Source organism: Schistocerca nitens, chromosome 1 (assembly GCF_023898315.1).
Source record: "Schistocerca nitens isolate TAMUIC-IGC-003100 chromosome 1, iqSchNite1.1, whole genome shotgun sequence".
Taxonomy (NCBI): domain Eukaryota; kingdom Metazoa; phylum Arthropoda; class Insecta; order Orthoptera; family Acrididae; genus Schistocerca; species Schistocerca nitens.
Window position 1 is genome coordinate 462,687,083 of NC_064614.1, and position 18,318 is coordinate 462,705,400.

At 43.4% G+C, this 18,318-nt stretch overlaps 1 protein-coding gene across 1 annotated transcript in view; it reads left to right on the forward strand.

Annotated features, from left to right (window-relative positions):
• Positions 1-18,318, forward strand: part of LOC126251848 (aminopeptidase N-like) — a 255,465-nt gene that overhangs the window by 102,967 nt on the left and 134,180 nt on the right. Inside the window, exons 6-7 of the mRNA XM_049952527.1 lie at positions 4,839-5,040; positions 10,792-10,972. Coding sequence (XP_049808484.1) covers positions 4,839-5,040; positions 10,792-10,972 — 383 coding nt within the window. The remainder of the gene's footprint in view (positions 1-4,838; positions 5,041-10,791; positions 10,973-18,318) is intronic.

Here is an 18,318-nt window from a genome sequence, read left to right on the forward strand (position 1 = left end):
ATTGCTTTTTATGCCAGTGCTAAAAATTATCTCCACACTGGTTTTCACCATACGAAGCATAAAGTAGCCCAACATCACTGTCCCCCTTCAATATGGTAAAAGGGCAGTTCTTACAGTTGACTCAAAATTTTGCATCACACAAATCTGTAAACTATAAGATTTTTATATATGAAGATGGTATCTGTTCTTTCGGACATGTCCGAAAGAGCAGATACCATCTACATATGTATATACATAGTTAAGGCTCACCGGCCATTTGACCACCTTCTTCTGTGCGGATGCACAAACAGTGCCCGAACTCTTATGGGAATCGGCAGTCAAGCCGCGAGTAATGAGTATGATAGGCAGCGGCATTATGAATATAGTGCGGGACAATAAGTTGCAAATGTGGGTCTCATGGGAGGGGTGCCGGAGATAAGTCCCTGCAGTCGCACTATCTTCTGTGTCCTCGGTGGCTCAGATGGATTCGCCCTCTGTTATAAAAAAACTGAGTAAAGGAATGAACGATCAACTTGAACGGATGTCTTGTGACGTCCGCCCGACCAAACGCAACGAACAATACCGAACAAAATGGAAAAAAAAGATGGATAGAGCGTCTGCCATGTAAGCAGGAGATCCCGGGTTCAAGTCCCGGTCGGGGTACACATTTTCAAATGTCCCCATTGACTTATATCAACGGGGTAAGGGTATTCATTTCATTGTAATTTATAAAATTTTTTTAGAGAGCCATCAATAATAAAATCGTTTACGAGCGCTTTTGTTGTTGAACAACGTTAGCCATATTTTAAATTACATATGAACCACTGAACCTGAGGGACTGCCGCGTGGAGTGGCCGCGCGGTTCGAGGCGCCATGTCACGGATTGCGCGGCCCCTCCCGCCAGAGGTTCGAGTCCTCCCTCGGGCATTGGTGTGTGTGTTGTTCTTAGCATAAGTTAGTGTAAGTAGTATGTAAGTGTAGGGACAGAATGACCTCAGCAGTTTGGTCCCTTTGGAATTCACACATGAGGGACTACTGTTATCGTCATGAAATGTAGCAGTGTTGCAAAGCCGCATTGTATTTTGGAGTGGGAGCGTTCTTTGTATGATATTACTAGTGATGTAAATTTCAGTGTTACTGTGCCACTGTAGCAAAATGAAGACAGTAGATCATATCAGAAAAATGATTATTTATTTTATGCAGCAATAACGATTGTAAACAATTTTAACAGATTCGTGTGACACAGGACTTTAGTCAACTGCAGGCACTGCTTCATCACCATAGTGACGAATAACAGTCATGTTTTATCAACATAGTGATGGGGACCAATAATGATGGACCACTTCATGATAGTAGACAATTTTTAGCACTGGCATGAGAAAAAAACATTTAGTAAAACCTCCAAGCATCTACATACCAGTAACAAATAATTTATTACACTGTACTAATCGACTATTGGCCATTAAAATTGCTACACCACGAAGATGACGTGCTACAGACGCGAAATTTAACCGTCAGGAAGAAGATGTTGTGATATGCAAATGATTAGCTTTTCAGAGCATTCACACAAGGTTGGCGTCGGTGGCGACACCTACAAGGTGCTGACATGAGGAAAGTTTCCAACCGATTTCTCATACACAAACAGCAGTTGACCGGCGTTGCCTGGTGAAACGTTATTGTGATGCCTCGTGTAAGGAGGAGAAATGCGTACCATCACGTTTGCGACTTTGGTAAAGGTCGGATTATAGCCTATCGCGATTGCGGTTTGCCGTATCGCGACATTACTGCTCGCGTTGGTCGAAATCCAATGACTGTTAGCAGAATATGGAATCGGTGGGTTCAGGAGGGTAATACGGAACGCCGTGCTGGATCCCAACGGCCTCGTATCACTAGCAGTTGAGATATTAGGCATCTTATCAGCGTGGCTGTAACGGATCGTGCAGCCACGTCTCGATCCCTGATACAACAGATGGGGACGTTTCCAAGACAACAACCATCTCTACGAACAGTTCGACGACGTTTGCAGCAGCATGGACTGGCGTATCACCCAGCGTGATGGTATGGGGTGTCATTGGTTACACGTCTCGGTCACCTCTTGTTCGCATTGACGGCACTTTGAACAGTGGACGTTACATTTCAGATGTGTTACAACCCGTGGCTCTACCCTTCATTAGATCCCAGCGAAACCCTACATTTCAACACGATAATGCACGACCGCCTGTTGCAGGTCCTGTACGGGCCTTTCTGGATACAAAAAATGTTCGACTGCTCACCTGCCCAGCACATTCTCCAGATCTCTCGTCTGGTCAATGGTGGCCGAGCAACTGGCTCATCACAATACGCCAATCACTACTGTTGATGAACTGTGGTATCGTATTGAAGCTGCAAGGTCAGCTGTACCTGTACACGTCATCCAAGCTCTGTTTGACTCAATGCCCAGGCGTATCAAGGCCGTTATTACGGCCAGGGGTGGTCGTTCTGGGTACTGATTTCTCTGGATCTATGCACCCGAATTGCGTGAAAATGTAATCACATGTCAGTTCCAGTATAATATATTTGTCCAATGAATACACGTTTATCATCTGCATTTCTTCTTGGTGTAGCAATTTTAAGGGCTAGTAGTGTAATATTGCTGGAAGCAATTTTAAAATTATCTATTATGTTATGCTTTTATTATGTTAGGTATGCAAACTTTCGGCACACGACTGTGATTCACCCCTGTCGCAAAATATATAAGAGTATTCTTTGGGCGCTACATGTTCCCGCGGTTTTGTAACGACTCTGTTCATGTGCAAATAAGCAAAAGAACACGTTGTGCCGTTAAATGTCTTTGATAAGAACTAGGAACCCAACTGCTGAAGTATTTTACTTGCATGACGTATTGCAAAATGTGTGCTTGGAAGCAGTTTGTGATGTTCAACGTCAACGTCCAGTCATAGACTGCAGTTGGCGGCACTAGCGGTGGAGGATATACAAAGCGTGTCGGGAGGTCGTGGATAGTGATGATGTTGCTTTGTGGGGCGGTCAACATCGTTGTCATTACCAGAATGATGATGAGATGATGATAAGGACAACAACACAAACACCCAGTCCCCGGGCGGAGAAAATCTCCGACCCGGCCGGCAATCGGACATGGACCCAGTTGTCATCCAGAGGCAGCAACGCTAACCACTAGACCACGATCTGTGGACCCGGGAGGGGGGGGGGATGGGGGGGTCGTGGTAGAACAGTGCAGTCGTTGTCGCAAGGCGGTAACAGGGCGGCTTACCTGACGTCCAAAAGGGTATGTATGGTCATTGGCTTTCGGGCCAAGGGTGGAAACGTTTCCAAAACGGCTAAGTTCGTAACTGTTCACGTGTTGCCATGATTAAAATGTACTGTGCATGGCAAAATGGCACTGTCCAAAACCAGCGGCAAGCCTACTGTAGTGCACCACGAGCCATAGATGACAAGGGTGAACGACGGCAGTGAAGACGTATACTGGCGATTAGAGTGGTGCAGTTGTGTAAATGACCAAGAGGCTACCAACAGTGTCTCCTCAACGACCATTCAGCAAACGTTGCTGCTTATGGGCCTTTGAAGAAGACGACTGGTTCATGCAGCCATGGTAACTGCTGTTCATCAGCGTCAAAGCTTGTAACTTGCACGCCAGTGCTACAAGTGAAAGTCCGCTGAGTGCGGACAGGTTGCCTTTTCAGATGAATCACGTTTCATGTTGCATTGGACAGATGGCCGTTTGCGTGCACGGCGTGAAACGTCTGAAATGCATTCCCTGGGTGGTCTCGTCATTCAGAAAGACGCAGTGGATCAACACAAGTATGCACTTATCTTTGGAAACCATTTCCACCTCTACACGCAGTTCGTTCTTCCTCGGCACGACGACATCCACCAGCGGGACAATGTAACTTTTGACAAAGATTTCAGATCCAAGACCGCCAGAATGAGTTTACCGTACGCCCCTGCCCATCAAATTCGCTGGATTTAATCCTAAACGTTGATCGGGCTGTTCTCGTCGTGTGTCCTTAACTGAGAGTGGTTCTGGCACTGGAGTCAATATGGCTGCACAACCTTCTCGATACCTTCCAGAACCTCACTGAAGTCCTCCTGCACGTCTTGCAGCGATTCGTGCTGCAAAAGGTTGTTAGCCAGGTCTTTGACACGCGGTCACATTAATGTGACTGGAGAACGTGTAAGGGGCCTACTCCAACAGCATAATGGAAGGCCCCAACAGCAAAAAAATGGTTCAAATGGCTCTGACCACTATGGAACTTAACATCTATGGTCATCAGTCCCCTAGAACTTGGAACTACTTAACCTAACTAAGGGCATCACACACATCCATGCCCGAGGCAGGATTCGAACTTGCGACCGTAGCGGTCACGCGGTTCCAGACTGTAGCGCCTAGAACCGCACGGCCACCCCGGCCGGCGCCCCAACAGCAGTTCACACGACAGACGCTTTGTCGTGCCGCTTGATTTGTCCCCTGTAGAGCATGAGATGTGAAGATGTTTACTTTTTATGCCATCTTACAAGTTTCATGAGGGGGAAGAAATATACAAGGCAAGATGCAGAGGCTGTTGCATCCATGCCACTACGATTCGAGAAGTGATTCGTGACCGTGAGGGTGACACCTCATACTGATGTTGATGATTGACACCAGTTCAAAATGGAATGGGAGCTTAATAGTTAAATACCCGTCCTCCATAAAGGTTGACAAATATCGCATTGATGCTTCATGATGTAACACACTTCATTTCCGTCAGCGTAATGCGCAAAGTTAATGTAAAAACATACAGCTTTACTTGTAATCTGATTGGATATTAACACGAAATCGGCAGCTAAACAACCTGTGTCGGCAGATCCGAAGCCGGCGGTGAGCGTGTACGGGCGGTCGCACTTGCTGTCGCAGCTGGAGAAGGCGGCGGACCGCGTGCCGGCCATCGTGCGCTGGCTGGAGGCCTACTTCGGCGTCGCCTACCCGCTGGCGCAGCTGCAGCTGGTCGCGCTGCCGCATTACTCCTCCACCACGCCGGCCGACATGTTCGGCGTCGTCATCTTCAGGTCAGTGTCTCACTGAACAGTGTCAAGTCCAAAACACGCGACTGATATTCGTCTACGTGTCTGAATGCATCAGATCCTGATCCTGTAATGATATCTGCAAGATGTGAACTTGTTCTATCGAAATTATATATATATATATATATATATATATATATATATATATATATATATATATATATACTCGTACAGGGCTTATTTCAATAGTGATACAAGTCCATTACCCCCACTTTTCTGTCCATAACGCTTCTGGCACTAATGATCCAAACAAACAGAAAGAAAGGTTCATCTCTAGCAAGAAGCCATATTCTTGAATATTTCTGGTATCTCAACTGCAGATTTTTCAGCGCTCATTTTAACTTTAGGACTCTGTATCTCAGAATGAACAAAAGTGGACTTGTACCACTATTGAAATAAGCCCTTCATCTATATATACGTATATCGTATATTGTGTAGGTGGTGCCCTGTATCACACACAAATTTGAAAATGTCACGTCTCACCTAAAGATCCTGCTCGGTAATTCTTTATTCGGATCTGCACTGCTGAACACAATTGCAGGGTCGCTTTTTCGAAACCTCGTAATTGCCTACCACTGCGTTATAGAAGCTTGAAATTCGGCTCAAAGGTATGTACAACGTTCCTCTGTCATAGTGCAAAAGCGTGGCGCCCAGCGACATCACTTTCGAGATCGCCTATGCTTTAAACAGCAAACTGTCGATACATCCAAAGAAAATTCCAGAGCTTACAATTTCGTATAAGAGTGATATGGATTAGTGGTGTCACACTGGTACCAAATTTCATCACAGTTCCACCCAACGCCACCGCGAATTTGTGTCACCCGATGAGACGTTGTTACAGCCGTTCTTACATACATTTCATCCCTTCTGTTGAACCGAGCGGGGTAGCGCAGTGGTTAGGACACTGGAGTCACATTCGGGAGAACGACGGTTCAAACATGCGTCCGGCCGTCCTGATTTAGATTTTCCGTGCATTCCCTAAATCGTTTCAGACAAATGCCGCGCTGGTTCCTTCGAAAGGACACTGCCGCTTTTCCCCTACATTTTTCGCTAATCCGAGCTTGTGCCCCTTCTTTAATGATCTCGTTGTCGACGGAATATTAAACGCTAATCTCCTACTGTCGACGCCTCTGCGATAGGGGTGCACCTTAGTTAAGGACTTTTAATATGTGTCTGTACAAAGAAAGCCAGTCATTTATTCCTAGGTGCAGCCGTTTCGTCACCCATCAGCTGAGTTGCACTACGTCACTGAACTAGCTCCTGTTGGCCGCGTGAGAAATCTACGGGGTATCGGAAGGACATGTCACCCCGGCACCTGGGAATCGGTGACTGACTATCTCTGTACAGCAACATTTTTGAAGTGCCCGGCAGAGATGTCCTGTTCGTACGGATCGTTTTGCCGAACTGGGGTTCTTAGAGGGACCATTTGCAATTTTATTCACGCATATGCAGTGTAGTATCCCCCCCCATCTTCCGCTTACCTCATGATCGCACACAGCGCTCAGGAGGGCACGAAACAGAAGCGCTGAGAAAGCATAAACACGCTTTGATGCTTCGAATAACGTCGAATCGTTTTGGAAGGCCCGTAATGGTCCCCTCTTGTGCACCCGGGCATGCACTCGAAAGAACACGATCGAGTTCGCTGAGGTTGCAGTCCCACGTTGTCCTTAGAGAAGGGTTGAATCGTCCGGCGGGTCTCAGCACGGTCAAAGGCTGTCAAGGACGTTTTCCTGTTGCTCTCCGCCCTGCGAACTGTCGTTTTCGAACGCGAAATGTATGGCAAACAACGGCCCCTGGGAAGTGCTGGCTTCACTGTCGCACTTTGTGCCAACATCCGAGGCCTTCTCGTGTTGATCCTGAGCTGTAGTGTGTCTTAAATGTTTTCCTCGGCCATCCATAAGGAAACCGCGTGATTAGAGCGCTGGGCTTCGCGGTTCGTACCTCCACCGCAGAGGCGTCGAAAGAAGGGATGAAATATAAGAAGAGATGTGACGACCTTCTAATCGTCTGACACGTCCACGGTGGCGTCTGACAGGACTTTGGTGACATTTGGTGCCAATGTGACACCTTTAACGTACCTTACACCTCATATTAAATTCTGCGCTCTGACTTTTTTTCGTACGTGTCGACACTTTACTGTTTGAAGCGTCGTCGGGTCCGAGGCTTATGTCGCAGGGCGCCGTGCTTTTGCACTATTACAGACGAAAGTGATAGTCACCTTCGAGTCAAATTTCAAACTTCTGTGTCACAATGGGAGACAATTACGGGATTTCGAAAAAGTAACCCTTTAATTGTGTTGCGCACTATAGATTTATATGGGTGCTCCGTTTTACATCTCTTGGGACGCATATTCTTTGATATTTAATAGTTACTATAGCTAATCATGTAATCGAAGGATAATTTCTTCTTCTTCCTATTCATGTTCAAGACCTTACAGGTATTTGTGGTGAGTGCCAGTTGCCAATCCCAGTGTCATATGCGGATCCTCAGAAGGACTTAATTGGCGCCGGCCGGTGTGGCCGTGCGGTTCGAGGCGCTTCAGTCTGGAACCGCGTGACCGCTACGGTCGCAGGTTCGAATCCTGCCTCGGGCATGGATGTGTGTGATATCCTTAGGTTAGTTAGGTTTAAGTAGTTCTAAGTACTAGGGGACTGATGACCACAGATGTTAAGTCCCATAGTGCTCAGAGCCATTTGAACCATTTTGAACTTAATTGGCCACAATTTTGTCACGATGCGGCTTTCCTGTATACAACACCATAGTCGGCGAATAGTGTCCTTGATTATCGACGTCAGATCATGCATTTACATACACTGTTTCTAAAAATATAGTCCAATAATATTCACGTGTGACCGTATCATATGTGACAAAAGTATCGACGTTTCGGCTACTATCCACCCTGAAGGAAGAAAGAAAGATACAGTGGTAATTAGAGACGGAACAAAAGTTCGGATTGTTTCAAAGATAGGGCAGGAACTTGGCCGTGCCCTTTCAAAGGAAACATTCTGCCATTCGCATGGAGCTGTTTAGCGAAATTATGGACAACTTAAATTACGGTGGTCGGACGCGGGTTTGCACCATCGACCTCTCGAATGCGAATTATAGTGTAATTCTCTTACTTAATGTTCATATATAACGAAGGAACCGAGTTTGTGCGCGTACATTGTTCTAACTGTATTACAGTTATGAAAATGTTATAATTATTACGTAACAAAAAATAATTATATTTGCAGATATATATTACTTATCTTGCAAAGTCGGCCTATGTGTCTGTGCTCGCTTCTTTGTTCCTATATAAACTTTTAGTATGTCTGGGCCAAGGTTTCTAACAACAAATCGCTGGAATATTATGTTACTTTTGAACACAGTTTTCATTTATTGGTCTGTTCTTGGCACACTTTTCACAATATTGCTTCTTAAGAAAACACATTGTGTAACATTTTTTCACTAGACAAAGAACGTAGTCAATCAGAGAATGACATGTATCAAACTCAACGAATGCAAAAGCATTAAGAGCCCCGCTTCCAGTACCTTCTACAACAGGATGTAGTTCAAACTATTATTAACATGGCTGGCTTCATCGAAATTTTTTTCAGATTTAACTTACGTAATGATTTCTGGAAATAAATATTTAAGTGAAGATTTATATGTCTAATGTTTAATAACAAACGTTGAAAATTTTGACAGCGTGAAAAATAGCAGCTTCCTGCAATTGTACAAGATCGAATTTATGGTCAATAATAAAATTAGAAAAATTGTAAATGAAAACAGGAATTTTGTTTGTATGAAAACCGAAGCATAATATATTTACTTTTACAGTAAAGTGGGTTTTGGATTATTTAAGTTAACAATTGTTATTATTAATTTTCATGGTCCAAGATCGATATTGCGAAATGGATCGATATGAATGATAAAAATATGTTATCAGGAAAATAGATTTTAGGCAATGAGCAGTATGTAATTTAAGTAATGAAATAGATCCAAGTTTGGCAAATATTTATACGGAATCGAACATTTCAGTTGAAATACGAAAGTTACGAGAAGGCAAGGTTCATTACAGACCCCAGTGTGCTAACCACTGCGCTACCTCACTCGGTATTCGCCCTGATGAAAGCTGTACGCAATAGCACCCGAAACATTGATAATTTTATCATATACGACGCTGTCACACACAAAAAAAAAAAAAAAAGCTCCGTCTTTAGGCCACAAGTGGCCCTTCCGGGACCGTCCGGCCGCCGTGTCATCTTCCGAGGAGGATGCGGATAAGGAGGGGCGTGTGGTCAGCACACCGCACTCCCGACCGTTAGGACGGTATTCTTTGACCGAAGCCGCTACTAATCGGTCTAGTAGCTCCTCAATTGGCATCACGAGGCTGAGTGCACCCCGAAAAATGGCAACAGCACGTGGCGGCGGGATGGTGACCCATCCAAGCGCCGGCCACGCCCGACAGCGCGTAACTTCGGTGATCTCACGGGAACCGGTGTCACACACAAGCATAAGAATTTTATTTAAAGGTAATATAATCACGTATGATGGCCGTCACGAGACTTGTCAGTTTATATGAGGATTTCTACCTGTCGTATTCTTCCAATTCCCCGGATCGCATTACAATTAAATCTCTATTTCTTTGTTTGGGTCATCTCTCTTTTGCCTGGTTCGCTGCGGCATCCCACGAATTTCTCTCCTATGCCATCTCAGAGTAGCACTTGCAACCCACGTGCTCAGTTATTTGTTGGATATATTCCAATTTCAGTCTTCCCCCAACAGTTTTTACCTTATACCCTTCTGTACCGTGGAAGTTGTGCTTTAACACATGTCCTATCATCATGTCCTTACTTCTTGTCAGTTTTATCTACATGTTCCTCTCCTCGCTGATTCTGACGAGAACTTACCACACCACTTAATTTTCATTATCCTTCTATAGCAAAAAACCTCAGACGTTTCTATTCTCTTTCTTTCCAGTTTCCTTGCAGTTTCTAATGGAGTTCTATATAACGATGTACACCAAACGTACAGTCGCAATTATCCTTCCTCAAATTGGGAGCTATTTTTTATTCTAGTATACTTCTTTTGGCCAGGAATGCTGTCTTTGCGCCTGTTATTCTGCTTTTTACCTCCTTCATGCTTCGTCCGTCACGTGTTATTTTGCTTCCAAGGTAGCAGAATTTCTTTAATTTGTTTACTTCGTGGTCCCTAATGATAATGTTAGGCATTTCACTAATTTCATTTCAGCTGCTACGCGTTACTCGCATGTTTGACAGTTTACCCTCAGTTCATAGCCTGTGCTCATTAGACTACTTATTCCATTCGACAACTCCTGTAATTCTTCCTCACTTTCACTGATGATATAAATATCATCAGCGTATCTTATCAGTTATATTCTTTCACCCTAAACTGATTCTCTATTAGAAGACCTTAAAGTCGGGTAAGTCACTCATGTGTAGCTTTCATTCCTTAGAATACAAGTTTGCAAATGTATAACATATTCCGTACCTTTTGTCATCTTCACTTGCTCTTTAGGCAAACGCTTGTCATTGGAATACGACTGGCAAACTGCCAATTCCTCTGACTCTGTGGCAAACTATACATTTGCCTGCGTGCAGTCTCGTAAGCAGTGCTTTGAGCACAAAGCCTCTGTGAGTCCCAGGACTCGGATTACATGTTATAGCCGTAGAAACTCTGCATGACAAAGACGGTCCGGAGCACACATCGGCTGTGGTGTTTGCGCATGCGCAGGGAGCAGGACCTGGTGAGCGAGTCGACGCTGACGACCATCCTGGCGACGGAGCTGGCGTACCAGTGGCTGGGCCACTACAGCACGCCCTTCCCGCGCGCCGACGACGTCCACATCACCAAGGCGCTCGTCAAGTTCGTCGTCAGCGCCCTGAAGCAGGACCCAAACCTGGAGCCCTCACAGGTCAGATCTCTGACGGCCTCACCGGACGTACACGTCCAGCTGCTGTAGCCTGTACGGATTTGTATCGCAAACACCATAGTAAATCAATTCTGTTCGCCAAATGGTTATTATAGGTAGTAAGTGTTTGATTCGTAAAAAAAGATGTTCTGGTACTGCGACTTTCCTGCTGGTTTGTTGGTAAATTTGGGAGACGGGACAAAAACAGCATTGGATTAGGGGAGGATGGGGAAGGAAGTCGGTAGTGTCCTACAAGGGAACCATACCGGAATTTACCTGGAGCGATTTGGGAATTCACGGAAAATCTAAACCAGGATGCTCGGACGCGGGTTTGAACGGTCGTCCTCCCGAATGCGAGTCCAGTGTGCTGAACACTGCCGCGGGGGTAGCCGTGCGGTCTCAGGCGTCTTGCACGATTCGCGCGGCTCACCTCCGTCGGAGGTTCGAGACCTCCCTCGGGCATGGGTGTGCGTATATGTGTGTGTTGTCCTTAGCGTAAGTTAGTTTAAGTTAAATCAAGTAGTGTGTAAGACTAGGGACCGATGACTTCAGCAATTTGGCCCCATACAACCTCACAGAAATTTACAAAATTTTGCTAACCAGTGCTCCACCTCATATGGTTCAAATGGCCCCCAGCACTACGGGACGTAACATCTGAGGTCATAAGTCCCCTAGACTTAGAACTACTTAAACCTAACTAACCTAAGGACATCGCACACATCCATATCCGAGGCACGATTCGAACCTGCGACCGTAGCGGTCACGCGGTTCCAGACTGAAGCGCCTAGAACTGCACGGCCACACCGGCCGGCCATAGATTTGAACTATAAGATACTGAAAAACAGGAAGAAATGTTTTAAGTTCAAAACCATCCAAAGCTTTGAAATGAATTCTTTGTACGTCCCTTCTCGCTCTCTTTTCTTACTATCGGTGTTCATAGTCGAGAGCCGTCCACGAAGCAGCCAAGATTCCACGTAATTTGAAGGGTCAGAACTGGTCGGTGCTGAGCCGTTAGTTTCAGAAAAAAATAGTGAAGAAACAGTTTGTTGGTATCAGAGAGGCTCTACCGTCAGTAATGATCACATTCATTTGGGAAAACCGTGTTTCACGTTCACTAAATGACACTGCAATTGTCGTGGTGGTAGTTATCAACGGAAGCAAACTTGTGGGCTGCTTTATTTTGTTCTTACAATTTCCACCAAAGTACTCGCAACTATCGAAAAGATACTCACGAAATGGTTTAATCGTATCTCGTCTGTTCAACCGAAAGCGAACTGCAAGTGAGTCGACATCTTTTTCCACTTGTCAGAGTCTGCAGTTCTGATTTTTTTTCATCAGAGATACCGGTCATCATAGATACCGGGGTACGGAGTACCGGTGCTTACCGTAACAAATCAAGCACTGTAGGTAGTGGCTGCTCTTTGTCGTAAGACAATGGCTAGTCATGACTAAATGTAGTACAGGTTTTGTAAATATCCTTAGCACAGCCTAGTTCATTGGGGCAGCGTTAGCTGCGAGACAGTCAACAGGTTGATTTTAGTAGTGGAATGCTTTTGTACGCTACGCCTGGCTGGAGGAAGCCTTCCTTCGACCTGTTAAACTTTCACGGTACAGTCAACTATGGTGTATAATTTCTTCTTCTTCTGCTTCTTCACAATAATAATGCAAAAATTTTCGGTTCCTTAATATACAGGAGAGATCTGAAATTTAATTCAACCGTTTACGCGATCGCTACTGGGTGGCTTGATTCTTTAAATAATACTTAGACCAAATGACAAGGACGCATCGAACAAAATAATGTAAAGAAAATTTAGCTCTTTGTGAGATTGTAATCTCCCTGAGCGTAATTACGGATGCAAAGAAAGAATAATATCGTCGTTTCAGTCACAGACTTACCATCGGGACCGTCCGACCGTCGTGTAATCCTCAGGCAATGGCGTCTTCTGGATACCGGTTGTCGATTTAGCAGACCTTGGTGCCGCTACTTCTCATTCAAGTAGCTCTTCGATTGCTCCCAATAAGGAAAAATCCCTGATACTAACCAGAATTGAATCCGGGTCCTCCGCATTACAGTCTGGCGCATTGACTACACCGCTACGGTGGCTGACAATTACAGTTGACTAGTTAGATTTGTTTAAACACTCTACAGAATATATGGCCAGATGCAATCATCTTCAGGAATCAGGTAAATTCTGTAGAAGGCAAATTTTATGGAAATTGTACTAATTACTGTTCAGTATGGCGCAGGATTATTACAGATAAAGGTGAACAATGTCATTACAATACTATCCTCACGCTTATCGCTTTGAAACACAGATATTTAAGTTGTTCAAATTTAACAGTAGGTCCCACCTGGTATGGACTACAGTTAATATCATTTTATATTTCTCTTCTTCCAAACCGTCCAATATATCACTGTATCAGTTACGTGTGTATAGGATCGAGAGCGTTTCAGCTTATATTACTTCTTGTGCCTGTGCAATTTCAAACAGTAAAAAACTTGGAAATACCTTCTTCTACCTATGCAATTCAAAATCTTAAATAAGTCGAAATAAATCTGTAAAAGGGTACATTTCTACTAATACTACCACTGTTGAAGGTACTACACACTTCTTCGATTTTATTAAAATTGATTTATTAAACAGTAAAACAGTTTTTTCTATTTTTATCACTACAAAAACATGTACCAGTTACCAACTACATTAATTTCAGGCAAATGAATTATGTTCGTAGGTCAAGTAAGTTCGTTGTACTTAGTGCCTCAAAAGGTGCGTTCTCTCCACTATAAAACTCATATATCTCAATTAAAGCTCAATCTCGAGTCTCGAGCCCGCATCTCGTGGTCGTGCGGTAGCGTTCTCGCTTTGCACGCCCGGGTTCCCGGGTTCGATTCCCGGCGGGGTCAGGGATTTTCTCTGCCTCGTGATGGCTGGGTGTTGTGTGTTGTCCTTAGGTTAGTTAGGTTTAAGTAGTTCTAAGTTCTAGGGGACTTATGACCACAGCAGTTGAGTCCCATAGTGCTCAGAGTCATTTTTTTTCGAGTCTCGACTTTTACCTATACATTTATTACTGCCGACTCTTCTCGCCCTTTTTTCGTTTATCGAATATTTATGAGTGTTCTCGTAGATTCAACGGTTATATTTGCAACGTAAACTAACTTATAATAATTTAATGTTTCTAACGTTTAAAAAATACACACTAAAAAGAGAAAGGCAACGTTTTACACTGCTAATGGCACAGACAGAAAAATTACAGGCAAATAAAATACCGCTGTGGGTTAAGTGCACAAACTACCTTTTTCATATACGGGCTGTTCAAAAAGTCTCTCCTCAGTGCCGTGAGATTGTTAGCCGCGCATGCCGTATGCCGCAGTGAATATGAATATGAAATGAAACTCAGTGAAATACAAGTTATTAATTTATTGCATATTCATTTTTACTTACAAATTTTCACATTAAATGTTGAAAGTGTCCCCCCTGTTGTTGAATACCCACTTCAGTTCGTCTAATCACTGGCTGTAACATTTCTTCTATAACAGAAGCAGTGAAAGTGGATATTTCAGTTTTCAATTCATCGATGGATTTTGGACGGTTTTTATAGACAGTTGCTTTCGCTGCATCACAGAAGGAAAAGCTGGTGGTATTAGGTCAGGCGATCGTGGAGGCCAAAGTCCCTGTGAAATTATGCGATCAGCAAGCAGTGACATTGAAACGCGAGATGTATGCGCGGTTGCCCCATCTTGTTGAAAATAACCTTTCAGTATTTCACTTAACACAAGTTCTCCTATAAATGGGTACAGAATATCACTGCAGTATCGTTGTGCGTTTATTGTTTGGTTGAAAAATATGCGACCCACAATCCGACGTCTAGAAATTGCAATCCAAACTTCTATTTTTCACAGAATGAAGTGGTTCCTCATGAATACACAAATGATTTGCAGTACTCCACATACGAGAATTTTGCGAGTTCATTTACCCGGATAAATGAAACCACGCCTCATCAGTAGAAAACGTTTCATTAAGAATATCCCTTCCATTTTGTTGAACGAAATTTTTGAACCATTGACAATAATGCAGTCTCTTGCCTTGATCAGTATTTTTCAGTTCTTGCACGACTGTAACTTTGTATGGGAAAAGTTCTAATTTTTTCCTTACAGCTGTGTGGGCCGTTCTTACTGACTTGTTCGGACTCATGGACATTTTATCGGAAATATCGAGTAGTTTATCCTCAGACAAAACGCTAGGGCGACCACTTTTCGGTGCATCTGAACTCGTACTTCGAAATTCGTAAATCAAATCTCGCACAGTATCGCGATGTCGGAGTGTTGTCTCCGGGAAAACTGAATTAAATGTTTGAAGAACTGAAACTGTGTATTTACCGCCAGATTTGAACACTTGTTCGACTAAAAACACACGCTCTTCAATGGTTACCATTTTTACAGTGACAAAAACGAAACGAACGAACAATGGAACTAAACTTAAACGTTCACGTCAACACGTAACGACACACACAAACGATACTACTGATGCTGGCTGAGATAAACGAAACAGTGGAACGTTGGCAGAGTCCACTTGAAGGGAAGTAACCCATGCAGGCGAACAATCATACAGCACGCGCGGCAAACAATCATACGGCACTGCGGAGAGACTTTTTGAACACCCCATATTTGGAAAGAGGTGTGGAGATTTATAGCTGTTTATGTGGAAAGTAGAGCACGGCGCGAATTGGCAGTTTGCACACGCACAAAGACTTATCATATGTGAAATAGAACTAAAGGGAATTGAAGACTGCACCTTTGATTTACAATTCTACCAATTACCGCGCCTGACCACCGATTTAAACCTCAAAAAACTATTGTAACCACGTAACGTGTACGCCAATGTGTACTGAAAGACCGGAGAAGAATTACACAACTAAAAAAGCTGTAACAATGAAGTATCGGGGATGGAGGATCGGGTAACAAAGTGTGACTGTCGTCGCTGAGCTGATTTTGAGAAAACTAAATTCATTTGTTTTCAGTACGGCGTCGATTGATACAGCATCTACAGAATAAGAGTAGGAAAATCTCTTTGTCAGATTATAATTTCTGACTCAAAATAAGTTAGGTTACTTAATACAGTTTTGGACATAGCACCTAATCGAAACACAGCGATCATATAGCATTTATTACATACATATTATCAATTAAGAACGCAAACAATTTGCAGCAACCCTAGTTGCTGCTGTAGTAACTGTAGTGCCACACGTCTTAGTCTTATGATAACGATAATAGATGGCTGAATCACGTCACTAGAATTGTTTGTAACTACCTTGTATTTGCGTTCCGGACTAATAATATGAAAACAACAAAACAACAAAACAGCTACAACTTGGACGGTGAATGTGTTGTAAAAAATGAGTATATCTTTCTTTATAGTAAATCCTCTAAAATATATTATTGTGTTTATAAAACAAATTTCATACCATCAGCCATGTCGTCTAATCACGTAGTACCGTAGCTACTAACACCATATACAATTTCCGGCTCTACGTATGTATTTTTCTGCATTTCTTTCTATTCTATTAATAACAGCCCTCATTTCGACGTCAAAACTGGAACACAGCTGGAAACTAATTAAAACGCACACTTAACTAATTTTTTGTTTACCGTTCATGAGAGACGATATTCATGCAATACAAGGCCTTTAAAAAGAATGTCAGAGGAAGGGGTGGTGGTGAAGGGGGAAGTGATTCATTTAATAAGTAAACCACAGGCTGATAAAAGAAGATTAAAGTACTGCACAAATGTGACGGATTAGACTCTTATATTACCGAAGTGGTAAAAAGTTAGAAAGTTTCTGAAGTGAAGATTCTAAGGCACACATCACAAAATGAAGTTTAATTTTGATAGAAAAGAATTAATACGTGGCATGGTATCTATTTCATCTAGTCTACATCTACAAGGTAGGAAAAAGAGAAATTTTAAACTATTATTCAACTTGTCCCAGTATCACTGAAGTTACAAGGATTTTTGGGAGGAAAAGTAGATATGTTTGAAGGTGGTAGTGTAGATTAATTTGCATTAAACATTCCACGTAACACGTGTCCAATTTTTATCTCTTGCAGAGATACGGTAGGTTACACATATATGTTTTCATTTCGCCTGGGTTTATATTTCGGTTGTCATTTTTGATTTGAAGTTCCAGTTGTGAAGTTGTGCCTGAGTTTACATAACTGAATTTTTCAACTATGGTTGTCATTTGTTAGCCAGTCTACTGTACCTGTTATGCATGCTGCATGTATTTACAAATACTGAGTACAACGATATGGTATTTGTGCACGGGTTTTGTAACAGAAACTGCTGCTGCTTGTAGAGGGTACATTCGAGGATTTCCTAACTGCAGAGTACCAGGCCGAAGAGTCTTTACTAGTGTTTACACTGCACTGTGCAAGACAGCTGTCGTGCCCAGCTGTCATATTTCATCAGAATGTGCAAATAAGGAGAGTATGGATTAAGTAGGTGACATTAACATTTGGCAGAATATAGTCGTTCAACAACTACATATTTATGTTCTAGAAGCACCGGTGTTCCTCATACAATAATACGGCGGACATTACGTATGGCTGGCTTCTGTCCTTATCGTTAACAGCAGATCAACACCTTTGAGAACGAGATGAAGCTACGTAAGAATTTTGTCGTTGTCTAGTTGCAAGTCGCCGCGTTTACTGATGAAGCGGCCTTAACTCGCGGCCGTGGAATAACACTCGTATCTCACGTTAGTGCTGCTGTAAGTACCCACTATCCTTAATGGAGAAGTTTTCAAGCATGCTTCTCTGTAAATCTGTGGTGTGGTGTGATTACAATCAAATGAGTGGACCTGTTACGCTCCCGCATCATCGTACAGGACCCTGTTATCTAGACTTTCTCGAAAACAATCCTCCAGCATTATTGGAATAACTTTCTTCAAAGATGGGTATGTTCATCCAGCATGTCGGGTGCTATATCTCTGTCATTCGACAGTGAGGTCCTTACCTCTTGATGTCTGTCTAGTTGTCCAGCGGCCGCTGACGTCAGCCGCGAGATAAAACGCGACAGCCGGCCGGCTGCAAGACACTTTGAATCGTGCTGTGCTTAAGTCTACACCTCGCTTATACCATACGTCGTGTCTACTGAATTTCTTCTCGACTGTGTTTAGAACTGCTGTTATTGATGGACTGCTTGAACCCGGACTAGCTGGGTTATTCTCTTTGTGTTCTACCAGTAACGACAAGCCGGCTCGGACTGAAACTGTGAACTATCAAGTGACTGCAGTGTATTCACATTCTCTGTGTAACAAAGAGTGTGCCACGTCATAGCAGGTGCGACAAGT